This window comes from Narcine bancroftii, chromosome 8 (genome assembly GCF_036971445.1).
Source record: "Narcine bancroftii isolate sNarBan1 chromosome 8, sNarBan1.hap1, whole genome shotgun sequence".
Lineage (NCBI taxonomy): Eukaryota > Metazoa > Chordata > Chondrichthyes > Torpediniformes > Narcinidae > Narcine > Narcine bancroftii.
In genome coordinates, this window is record NC_091476.1 from 137,611,511 (window position 1) to 137,624,262 (window position 12,752).

The 12,752-nt window shown below is 40.3% G+C and overlaps 1 protein-coding gene across 1 annotated transcript; it reads left to right on the forward strand.

The window, feature by feature from the left end:
- The first annotated feature begins 2,281 nt into the window (after positions 1-2,281).
- LOC138741229 (uncharacterized) lies at positions 2,282-12,519 on the forward strand. The gene is made up of 4 exons (XM_069894986.1): positions 2,282-2,502; positions 5,874-5,941; positions 7,704-7,782; positions 10,655-12,519. The coding sequence occupies exons 1-4, from the start codon at positions 2,297-2,299 to the stop codon at positions 11,154-11,156; spliced, it is 855 nt and encodes a 284-aa protein (XP_069751087.1). The 5' UTR covers positions 2,282-2,296; the 3' UTR covers positions 11,157-12,519.
- Positions 12,520-12,752: the final 233 nt, after the last annotated feature.

The window sequence follows — 12,752 nt, forward strand, 5'->3', positions numbered from 1 at the left end:
CTAATCAACTGTGTCATGAGGTGATCTGGTGACAATCTCCTGGAATTATGTCGTGTGCCACTACAATTAAACCTGCCCTCCATCACTAAGGGGGAAGGCAGCCATCTCTGAACCCACTAAACCAGACTGAGAACCCATCTTCCTCAATCCTGAGACAGGGGTCAAAGCACTCCAATAGTATCCCAGAGAAGATGAGCTAGAGATAGGAATTCAAATTGTGTTTAAATTCAGTTCATCAAAACATCAGAAAAGGTCACTGAATTTGCCTCATGTTCTGTCACCAGTATCCTTACACGGTTTTATATGTGACTGCAGATCCACAGGTATTTTTTGTGGTCTCTTAACTGCTCTCTGATGAGATACAGGTTGAGAGCAGTAATTTCTTATCCTTCCAGCAGAATCCACATCATATGAAGGAATTAAAGCAAGTCTCCCTGAGACCATTCTGGAACATAGGTAGGCACACCATGTACCACAGTTTGTCTGCAGCTCATCCATCAACCATGCAGTGTCTCAGTTTGAAGCTTCTCATTCCCTCTAAGGCCCATTGTCTCCTTATCACCTCCTCCTTGTCGCTTCCCACTGGTCCACAACGTTTTCTCCTGATCGCCTCCTCCTGGCCCACAACTCTGGCCTATCTCCTCCTTGTCACCTCCCACAGGCCCACAACTATGGCCCGTCTGCTCCTTGTCACCACTCCCAGATCCACAACTATGAATTATCTCTTCTTCGTCAAATCCCCCAGCCCCACAAGTTTGGTCCATTTCCTCCTTGTCCCTTTTCAGACATTGTGATTGCAGTAAAAACACATCGAAATGTGGAGAAACTCAGTATTTCAGCATCCATAGGAAACTAAGATATATTTCTGACTTTTTGGGCCTGAGCCACTTCTCATAGGCCTGCAAAGTCTCCTCCTTGTTCCCACCCCCAGACTCACATCATCTCTTCCTTGTCACTTCCCTCAGACCTACAATGTTTTTTTGGCACCTTCCCCAAGCCCACATTATCTCCTTTTCGCCTCCCCCAGACCTACATCATCTCTCCTTGTCGCCTTCCCCAGACTCACATTGTTTCCTCCTTGTTGCATCACCCAAACACACATAATCTCTCCTTGTCAATTCTCCCAGACCCACAATGCCTCCTACTTGTCACTTCCCCTAGACCCACATCATCTTGTCCTGGTCACCTCCCCAGACCCAAAATGTCTCCTCCTTGTCACTTCCCCTAGACCCATATCATCTCCTCCTGGCCATCTCCCCTAAACCCACATCGTCTCCTCCTGGTCACCTCCACTAGACCCACATCATCTCCTCCTTGTCACTTCCCCCCTAGACCCATATCAGCTCCTCCTGGTCACCTCCCCCAGACCCACAATGTCTCCTCCTGGTCATCTCCCCTAGACCTGCATCATCTCCTCCTTGTCACTTCCCCAGACCCACAATGCCTCCTCCTTATCAATTCCCCTAGACCCACATCATCTCCTCCTGGTCACCTCCCCAAGATCCACATCATCTCCTAATGGTAACTTCCCCCAGGCCCATAACTCCAGCACTGCATTTTTGCTCTGAAGCTTGGCTGAAGTTTATTGATCCACTGTGAGTGGTTGTGGATTCAGATGCCAAACATCTAGTGTTAAAAACCCAAAATGTCTCTGCCACTCAAATCATTCTCTCCTTCAATAGGAATAAGAAAGGTAGATTTTTATTTAAGTATAGAGAGATTGGGAGAGATGGAGGGATCTTGCTGTCCTTGTTCACAGTCACTGACAGCACATTAGGGTTAGGCAGCTGGCAGTCGAGAGGGCAAATCAATGTGGGCCTTCATTGTAAGTGGAGAAGCAGGGAAGTCTTATCACAGTGGAAAAGGGCCTAAGTTAGGTAACAATTTGAATATCATGTACAGTTTAATCTCCTAATATGAGGAAGGACATTCTTACAATTGAGGGGGTCCAACAAACATTCTCCAGACTGACTCCTGGAATGGCAAGATGGACTGATGAAAAAAAAATGGCTTGACTAAGGTTATACTCATTGGGATTTAAAAGAAATTCCATGCACCCACCAATTTCTGTTTTTAAAAAAACAATCCCTCAGGTTTCTGTTAAATCTCTCCTCTCCCCCCTTATCTTAAACCTATGTCCTTTTGGTTATCGATTCCTCTGAGCAAAAGACTCTATGCACTGTCCTGATCTATTCCTCACCTCTCATCCTCTTGAACTCCAAGAAATAAAACCAAATTTTGCTCAACCTCTTCCTGTAACTACCGGATAAGTGGCCTTTCTCATTAATTACATGAAATGCTTCCATTGCACCAATCCCATGTCTATTGGGAACACAAAAGCATTCTGAGAACTCAAAACTACTGTTTTTTTTTACTTAAAAAAACAAATCAGTCCAGTTTACTGTTCGTCCTCTTATCAGATGGAATAGATAAGAGCAGGTTAATAAATCCTAGAAGTTTGGAAACCAGATTACAGAAGACAGGAGGACAAAATTCAAGCAGGTAAGAACTGTTTTGTGCCCCATTTTATGATTAATCAACAATTTATGGAAAGAGTCAAAACTTTAAATATAAACATACAGCACAATAACTGGCCCACAAGATCCCATGCCCCTCAAATACACCAATGAATCTACAATCCCCTACCACCTTTGTATATGTTTGAAGGTTGGAAGGAAACTGGAGTACCCACACAGACATGGGGAGAATGTACAAATTCCTTACAGGCAGCTGTGGATTCAAACCTGGGTCATTGGCTCAGTAATAGTACTGTGCTAACCGCTCCGCTGACCGTGCATCCCTCAAGGCCAAGGTGAACATCTTGCTTATGAAAGCTTGCTGGTCTTTGCTGTTGGTTTACTGAGAAAATTTCCACTAGTTACTCTGATCCACTAACTAACTGTTAACCAATTTCATTGCCCCCAATTTCCCAACTCTTTTGGTAGGTTTGATCCCTGGAATCTCTGTACTTTATTAAAATTCTCCAAGGGTTTACACATGAAGTCTGGGTGTGAAGTCTTTGTTCCTCATTTGTTGAGGGTAGAAGGATGATCAGAGCCACGTTTGATGAGCTCCCTGTTTCTAAACAAGCAGGTGCATTAAACACCCTGCTCTTGACTGATACTCCTGAGTGCTTTGGAAACAGGGGTAGGGGGGACATCACCATTGTCCTGTATATCCCTCAGATTAGGTAAACACAAATCTTGTTGGCCCATATCAAATGGAATTATGCCTGAAAATAGTTACTTGTGGGGTTGCAGGTATTTCTTCACACACCTGTTTTGCTAAGAAGCTGTATAGAAGTATAATGAATGGAAGGTGGTTTCATTAGGAGTTTGTGCAATAATGGTGGACCACTTCCAAATGCCCACAGTGAGGCAGTTTAACAAATGTGAAACTTGAGGAATGAGCCCTCAACAAGAACTAACCCTTCAAATAGTGAGGCGAATCCATGGCAGATTGGACACAATCATGTCTACATCCAGTGGCTATGGGGTATTGTGGCATCAGAGGTTGAATAATTCATTAGCGAATGGCTGGCTTCTACAAGAAAGACCTTAGCTCAAATATTCAAGACATACATTGGCCACAATTCAATGGTGCTTTCTCCCTGATTTTGGCTCAGATAAAGTATAACCCTTTACTTCAGGTTCTGAAACAACTAGATAATTAAACATTGCAACAATGATACCCTGTTGTGTCAAGGTTCTTGCAATTTTCTTGTAAGCTTTAGTTCCATTGAAAAGGTATACTTGAATTACACATCATTATAAATGTTGAATGTGACTTATATTGTTAAAAGTAATTCAGTGTTTAAACTGCAAAATGTGTTGATGCATTAGAACTGCATATTTGAAGTTAGTGTAACCAACACAACCAGTGGAGATCTGCCAACAGTGATGAATATAATGATCATGAGTACAAGCCAAGGAGGTCAGTCCTAGCCAGCAGAGCTGAGCACAACCAATGAGAGTAAATAAACATGAAGAGAGCAGGAGAACCAGCTGTGGTGAGTTCACCGGTGGAAGACGGTGTGGTGTATGTTTTAAGGCTGGCGACAAAATTTTTTTTTCTCTTTTACATCCCAGCTGCTAAGTTGCCAATGCATGGATTGTGGTAGATGCTAGAATTTCGGAATTGCCAGTGTGTGCGAGCTCGACTGAGCATCACACCTGGAAATTTATAAGATTGACCCTGAGCCATTGAAGGAAATACATAACAAAATCGCAAGACTGGAACAAATCAACAGGTCAAGCAGCATCTGTGAATGCAAAATATATGTCAGTTTACGAACGTGCATCAAACCTGAGAGGGAACGGGAAACTGTTATGTCCTGCCATTATTCCCTGCCCTTCTAAGTCAGGCACTTGCCCAGGGACAAATGCAGAAGGGCAATGGAACAGGCCCCATTTTCCTGGATGAGTGCCATCCAACAAAACCTTGGAAGCTCAACACAATCCATGGGAAACTACTCACTTGGACAGCACGCCACTATAAACACTCACGCCCTCCATCTCTGGATTACAGTGACACAATGCACTGGAGATACTCCCCAATGATACTCCAATTGAACCTCCCAAACCTTCAATCTCCACCACCAAGGACAAGGGCAATAGACCGGTGGGAACATCACAGGTTTCCCTCTAAGTCACACACCAACAACCCTGACTTGGAAATACCATTCCTTCATTATCAGTGGTTCTCAACCTTTTTCTTTCCACTCACATACCACCTTAAGCAATCTCTATGCCATCGGTGCTTTGCGATTAGTAAGGGATTGCTTAAGGTGGTATATGAGTGGGAAAGGAAGGTTGAGAATTACTGCTCTAGATCAAATTGTTACTGAAATATTTTGCTTGAGAAAAATTGTCATTGGCCCATTTCCTTTGGAGTTATGAAACTGTGCACATAATGAGTCAATTAGGTATGACTAAAACAGTGGTTTTCAAACTTTTTCTTTCCACCCACATACCACCTTAAGCAATCCCTTACTAATCACAGAGCATAGGGAATGCTTAAAGTAGTATGTGAGTGGAAACAAAAAGGTTAAGAACCACTGGTCTAAATCCTGGAACTCATTACCCAATAGTCCTGTGGAATTCCTTCAGTAGAAGGACAGCTATTATTCAAAAATGCACTCCTCATCACCTTTTTTTAGGGCAGTTAGAGACAGTTCCTTAATGTGAATGAAAGAGGAGGACATACAGCACAGTAACTTGCCCATTCGGCCCATGAACTGTGCTGGCCAATTACGTCCAATGAACCTACAACCCTGGTACGTTTTGAATGATGTGGCAATCAATATGAAATTAACATTGCAAAACCCTGAGATTCCAGTGGATTGTGAGGAAGAGAAAATATTGCATTTGCAATAATGGGGTGGAACTAAAACCTTCTTTGATTCTGTTTGAGAAAGATCTTGATTTTTCAAAATCTGCTTGGATTTCACCTTCCCTTTTCTGTGATTTCCCACTAGCACAGTGACTTCTGAAATATCCATGCCTCTGTTACTCTAGCCACTTGAGCATCCCTGAATTGGATTGTCGCACTATTAGCTTTAGATCTACAGCTCTCAAATTGCCAAGTCCTACAATTCTCCCTCCTAAATCCCTCCTCCCCCCAACTCCTTTCTCCTTTCAAATTACCTATTGACCAAACTTTTAATCATACTTGGCACAAATATAGCTAATAAAGTTCTTGTGAAGTCACTAAATAAACAAAAGTTGTTTCTGTGGTTGTTGATTTTACTTGAGTAAACACTGAGTTAATGATCAAATACGCAAGGATCAACATAACTATAATTCTGTCCATGTTGTTAAAAAATTATTGACCAAGAGATAAAAAAAACTACTGTTGATTTTGCTTCCTTACAGACTTGACCAACTCCTGCTTAACAAAATGAAGATATTCATCATTACTTTGTTGCTGTTTGCCTCAAAAGGTACATCACAAAACATTGTTTGATGTCAGTTTTAATTCTGTGGGCATACTCTCTTGACACTAAGTCATAGGTTATGGGTTCAGGGCTTACTTGAGAGATTGGGCCATTTAAAAAAAATTCTTCCAGATTTAGTGCTTGGGCATTCACTCTCTACAAAACTATAAATGGATGAGAAAGATGTCTCCAATATCCTCCCTGTCTGGATCTGTGAGAAGAACAAATAAAAAGCAAAAAATAGTGTTGCAGATCATTAAAAGCAATTGCAATACATTAATCAGACTGGTTTGCAATGTCTGGATCACATTTCAGAAATGTTAGTGGGTCATATCAGTACAAGGGTGGCCTGTTGCTGTTACTCTATCACACACGTTTACCTTCCGTCCCAGCACAATACATCTACTGCAACCAACTGATTGCATTCACTATATCTGCAACAGATTATCCAAATTCTCCCCATCTGGTCTTCTATCTTCTACCTTCCATTAGTTTGACCTCATTTAAAGCTCTGTTGTTCTGACCTCAGGAATAAGACTGGGTCACCATGAATCATTGCTGACCAACTGATCAATGCTGGCCTAAGCTTTAATGTTTGTATCCTAGGGCCTTGGTGTTTAAACCTCTCCATGGTCTCACCAATTATCTCCTCCCCAAACCTCAGCTCTTGTGACATTGTCCACCTCTACAACTCTCTAAAATGGGTCATCTAATCTATACTTTTGTGTGACCACCACTGGCGCTAAGGGGGGGGGTGGATTTGTGGGCATTGAACCCCTAAAAGAGATATTGTGCCCACCCACTCGCAGAACTAACATCCACGAGATCTAAGCATGTATGTTTGTCTTTTACATTGGAGGGAGGGGGGAAGAGTGATGGCGGAACACAGAGGAGGTTCATGGCATCTACCTCTCCCCCCTCGGCTGAATACATTTTCGAACGTCGGTTTGTGCACCCTCCCCCCCGTGGTTACCCTAATGCCCACCCCCCATGATTAGATTTGTTCTGACATTGACTCTGTATGTGACTCTGTCTTTCTGAGTCCCACCATTGCATCACTGCTATCAGCCCCAAGGTCAGCACCATTACAATCCCCTTCACTACACCCCACCCCTTCATCTCTTTTGCTGTCATTGAGTCATGTAGCATGAAAACAGGCCATTCAGCCTACCAAGTTCATGCTGATCATCGTTCCCATTTTACACTAATCCTGTTTATTATCTCCATAATCTCATGAACCCCCAACATTCTAGCACCTACCACAATCCATGCATTTTCCCACTCTTTTACATGTTAGGGGTAATCTACACCAACCACTCTATGTTAATTGGCAACTCCCTGTTTTAATCGGTCCATTAATGTCCATTTATGTCAGATTATAGTGATGTGAAATATTACGACCTTTTCATATCTGATCACAGGAAGTGTGGGTGCCTGAAGGACAGAGTAGGTATTCTGCAACATTCAGCATCCTATGGCTCACTTTAGGCTCACACATATGGAAGAGCCATTGGTGCTAGCATCTCTGGAATTGAATTCAAAGATATTTTCAATGCCAAGAGACAAAATAAGAAGTATGAGAGAAAATGAATGGTTAGAGAATTGGTAAAAAAAAACTTTACTTCTCTAATCACTACAATCAAAAGAAAAAGAGAAATAAACATATTTAGTCCCTTTCAGAATGTCCCTGATAATCAATGCAGTGTTTTGGAAATCTCATTTCTTTTGTTCCATCACCACCATTTTTTTGCTCTGTCTTTCTGACTAGGATTTGAGACCAATGCTCTTCCTGTATCGCCGAATGGATTTAATTCAGAAAATTTGCCTGAACCCATCCTACCACTAATGTATGTATTTAAGTTTTCCTATTCTCTGAACCTCTGCTGTAAATGTAGCGGGCATTCCATGGCATCAATGGGATGGTGGCGAAGAGTTGAGCAGATCTTTTTCTTTTTGACATTGTTCCCTATCTTTGTTTCGTTGTACCTTCCATTCTAGCATGGAGATGTCAATTCTCAGGATACGGCCAAAATGCTCAGTTCCTGAGCTGTGCAGTCAAGGTGGTGTATTTGATTTTTGATGCAAGTCAGGAACAATGAGGGATGCAAAGAAGGATTTTCCTTTTCCTTTCATTTTCATTTATTAAGTTTTTATTTCGTTCAGAAGTTAGTCTGTGCAATACTTGAGTAAAACAGCTAAGTACAGACAACAATCACATCAATGCAATGGTAATGAGTTTTGCACACATTTCTGTTGGAATTAATTATATACACAGACATGGGTGTACAAGGAATATAGTAGGGGACAAAACATGAAGCCTTTGAGTGACTCTGTGTCGATGGTCAGCAAAGTGGAGGAGGTGTTTTGAATCTGCACTAATTGGGGTCTGATGATTAGGAAGTCAAGGATCCAGTTGCAAAGGAACAGAGTCACAGATCCTTCAGCATGGTCATGAATTTTGCTGGTGTGATGGTGCTGAACCCTGAATGAACAGCATCCCATTGTAGTTGTAAACTGGATGAACTTTGTGATGTAAGATGTACACATTATTATTTTCATGGTATTTAGCTCAGTCAAATGCTATCAGTAACTAATTGGATTTTTCAGTCAGATTGATCAAAGATTGCTTTCCTCTCACGAAGAAGAAAAACATTTTAAAATAATGTTGGGTACAGAAATGAGTAACTAAAGGGTCAAATGCATTTCTCTTGTAGATATTCAGAGTGTGCTGTATAACTTTCTGCCAAACAAACCTGAAGTAGGCTGACTCAGACCAGGATTCTTTCCGCACCACCCCCACCCAACAACAACACCCGCAACACCCCTGGTGGCTTCAGTAAGCTCCCCTTCAAATTCAAGTGGGTGAACAAATCCTGCAAAACAGAAGCAATGTCTATTTCGTCACACCAGAAATGTATAAATAACAGTGTAAGATGTCTGACAAAAGATGGGGAATCCATAGAAGGAAATAGCTAGGAATTTGTCTGCAATTGCATGAATATTTTTCATTTTTGGGAGAATTTAAATTGCAGCTAAATACCCCTTGCAGGGTATCAATGGAAGACCGTTCACTTTTCCAGAAGAGTTATTCTTGACCTCCAATGTTGCAACATGCAGAAATGATACATAGGTGGCAGATATCATTTGAGGCAGCCTGCCTGGATCCTGAGGCAAGGGTTCAGAGAGTGAGGGTCACCCTGACCTCAAAAGCAGTCCAGTCATGTGTGAAGTTGGTCTTTGAGGAAAGGTGCTACTGAAGCGAGAAATTTGACCCCTCTTACCTGCTGTTCCTGAAATAAAATAGGGAGCCCATCAACACAGTGTTGGAACGTGCTAACAATTTGAAAAAATATAGTTTTTGTGAGGAAGACACAGCTTTTTACATTTTTTTTAACCACACAGCGTGGTAGAAGCCCATGAAACCCATGCGCCCATATACACCCGATTAAGCTGCCAACATTGGTACATTTTGGAGGGTAGGAGGAAACTAGAGCACTTGGAGGAAATCCACACAGGTCGGGGAGAATGTATGAACTCCTTAAAGGGAGTGCTGGATTTGAACCCAGGTTCCTGGTGCTGTAATAATGTTGCGCTAACCACTACACGAACAGTGTCGCCACTTTAACCAGGCTATTTTAAAGTTGGAAAAGTCATTTAAATCTGGTCCATCCTCTAGTTATTATTTTGTTTTCTTTATTGATAAATTGTATACTTTCAAGCAGTTTTCTCCTCTGGTGAACACATATAGTTTCTTCCTCTAAAATTAGTACAATAGTGACCTCTTTTGCTTTCAGACCAATCAGTCTAGACAGTTGAGACCTATATGGACCATCTGCAGGTCAGGTTTAGCTGAATTACCTGTGGGCAGATTGATCTCAGAACATTGAGTGCCTTTACATTCTTTTTACTGGGGCACATTAATTCAACTTTTGTTAAAGAAATAACTGGTGCTATGATTCCAGCAGTTGCGATATCCAGTAAATAAAAATACTGAACTGAAAGTTTATAAACAAATGATTTTCATCGCAAGGTGGTTTCCCCACCTTTTCACTGCTCATTACAACCTGAAGGAACAGAAGAACAGGAGGAGTTTGTTTAGTTCCTGGAGCCACTTGATGACATCACGAATGGTGTCTGACCAAGCTCCATTTACCAAGAATTGCTTCTTTTTCTTAATATCTTTAGTCATCAAAAATCTATTCATCCCAGTTATAAAACTGATGTTGCCTTCTCTGCCACTTGTGGAAGAGTCCTGCACTCTGCAGCCTAATGTATAAATTATGCCCCCTAATCTTCAATTCTCCATCTAGCAGAAACCATTACTTTTGCCATGAATTAAATAACTTTAAAAGTTTCACCAATTTCCCTTTAACCTTCAAAATTCATAATGTTTGTGTTAATCTCATCTATACTGGAATTTTTTACTTTACCCTGAAGAAAAGTGCACAGAACTATTCATTTATTAAATGGCATGAACGAATGGCTCAGAGTTCATAATCTTCAGTTCAGTTGCCTCTGTCGGAAAAATGTCAATTCAATTTCTGATATCATAGAATAATGGAGTCTTCACTGTCCTCTTAGTACAACCTTATCTTACAGGTTCTCCTGAATGATTTGTCATGGTTTAATTATTATTATCACACTCTAAAACCTCTGTCAAACAGTAGATGCTGAGGTTTACAAAAGCATGTAGAGATATTCTTTATTTCTCTTTTGCAGGAATATCCAAAACCTAAGTGCTATTTTGGCGAATTTTCGAACTAACTTAACAGAAGTTATGCAAAAGAAATTTGAATCTGTTCAACTTCAGGATCAGACTGAGGCGATCAAAGACAAAATTGTCTTTATATTGTCACAGATGCTTGAAAGAAGGGAAGAGCTCTCCCAAATTCCTTCATCATCCATTGCCCAGCAACTGGAGGTGATCAAGAGGAACTTCAGCCAATGGTCTGAAAATATTGCCCCTGCCAAATGGAACTCCAGTCAAATATTTCAAAACAATTTTCAGGAAGAGATGACTCAGAAAGTCAAACATTTGCATCAGTTGTTACTCCTTCAAATTAATACATACCAGGAAAGTTTACTTAAGGGATGGGAAGAGTTCAGCACATCAATAGCACCTAGAATTCATGAACTCAAGAAACTTGCCTTGGATTCAGAAACTATAATAAATAAGATAGAAAATTTTTTTGCCAAATTATCAGTGGGACAGGATAATTAGGGAAAGAGGTTATTAAATTAAATTTCATACTGTCTGTAATATGAAAATACTAAATGTAACCAGTCCATATTTTCTATTAATATGCCATGCCATTGCATTTGGATAACAGGCCAATCAGCCAATTGGATCCATCCAAGTCTAATATTCCACACGCTTTCTTCCTTCTTTGCTCATCATATCCCAATACTGATATATATTCTATGTGCTGCAAATATTAACCAAAATTCTCTCTAATTTAACAAGCCAAATAAATTTCTCATTGAAACTGGTTATTTTTAAATGCTTATGGAAGTAGGTAAACCCAACGTCCAACATGCAGTGTCAACATCGCAAATCTGGGACCAATGAGATATGACAGGTTTATGAAATATTTTGTTTTCACAACAGAACTAATTTTTTTTTATGTGATCATGGAACTATTTCCTGGTAATCAGGGGAACTATTTCTATGGGCTTCTCCTAAGCTGAAAGGTATGAAGGCATGTGGAAAGGAGCAATGACTATCAATGGTCATAGTTGGGTCTGAGAGTTCATCAGTTTCATGTAGGAGCTTATAATTAATATTTGTAAGATTTTTGACATAATTTTATCGTTAATATGTGAACCTAATCTGACACACCACCAATTCACTGGACTGCGAGCCGTTCTTAAAGAGATCAAGTAGAAGCTCAAAACAATAATTGATCATGAGATTGTAATTGAAGACTCCTTCTGGGTCTAGAAGAGTGTGAATGTGCATCTTATTCTCACTGCCCCACCACAAAAGCCTCAAAGCCATCTACACCCTTCCTCCACCCACCATCCTGAGGAATGGAAGGAGGAAGGAAACAAAAAAAAACAGGAGAGAGGATGAATGGGGAATAGAGAAGAGATAAAATGGGAGGAGGTAGTTGAAAAGAGCAGAAACAAAGGAAAAAAGTAAGTGGCAGAAGGAGTAGCAAGGGAAAGAGTAAAACAGAGGATAAGAGAGAAATGAATAGAAAGAGGAGATAGGAAATTACATAAATTAGCATTAAGATGATGCATTTGCTCAGATTAGACCTCTTTTGAGCTTTTGCAATAAAGTTGATATTTCTAATACATGCAATATTTGACAATTGATGAAATATATATGAAAAAAGACTAAACATATTTTCTGAATCATCTCTGACTTCATCAGATCTACAGAAATATCAACGTAATTCACTGGATTCGAGCAAATGTGTAAAATAAACCTTAATGAATGAAGATCCCTACCTAATGGCTTCTGTTTTTGTTCTCTGATTTGAATTTATTTTGGCATGAGTTACAATGTTGAATTAAATTGTATCTGCTTATGGAAATTGATGTGCAAAGAATAAAGATGAAATAAAATAGCAACCTTATATTTATCATAAATATATCAGTTATTGCTCACAATTTTAAGTTCATAGTTCTTCCAATGGACCAGAGAGGAAATGCTTGAGCAGAATCCATCACCTCGAGTGAATTATGAATGACTCTGATAACATTGCACGTTAGTCTACCTATTCTCAATTGGGGCACAGAACATTTAAGTTAAAGCCTTGTTTTCTTTCCCCCTCATGTAACATCAATATTTTTAATGTAGTTGGTAGGA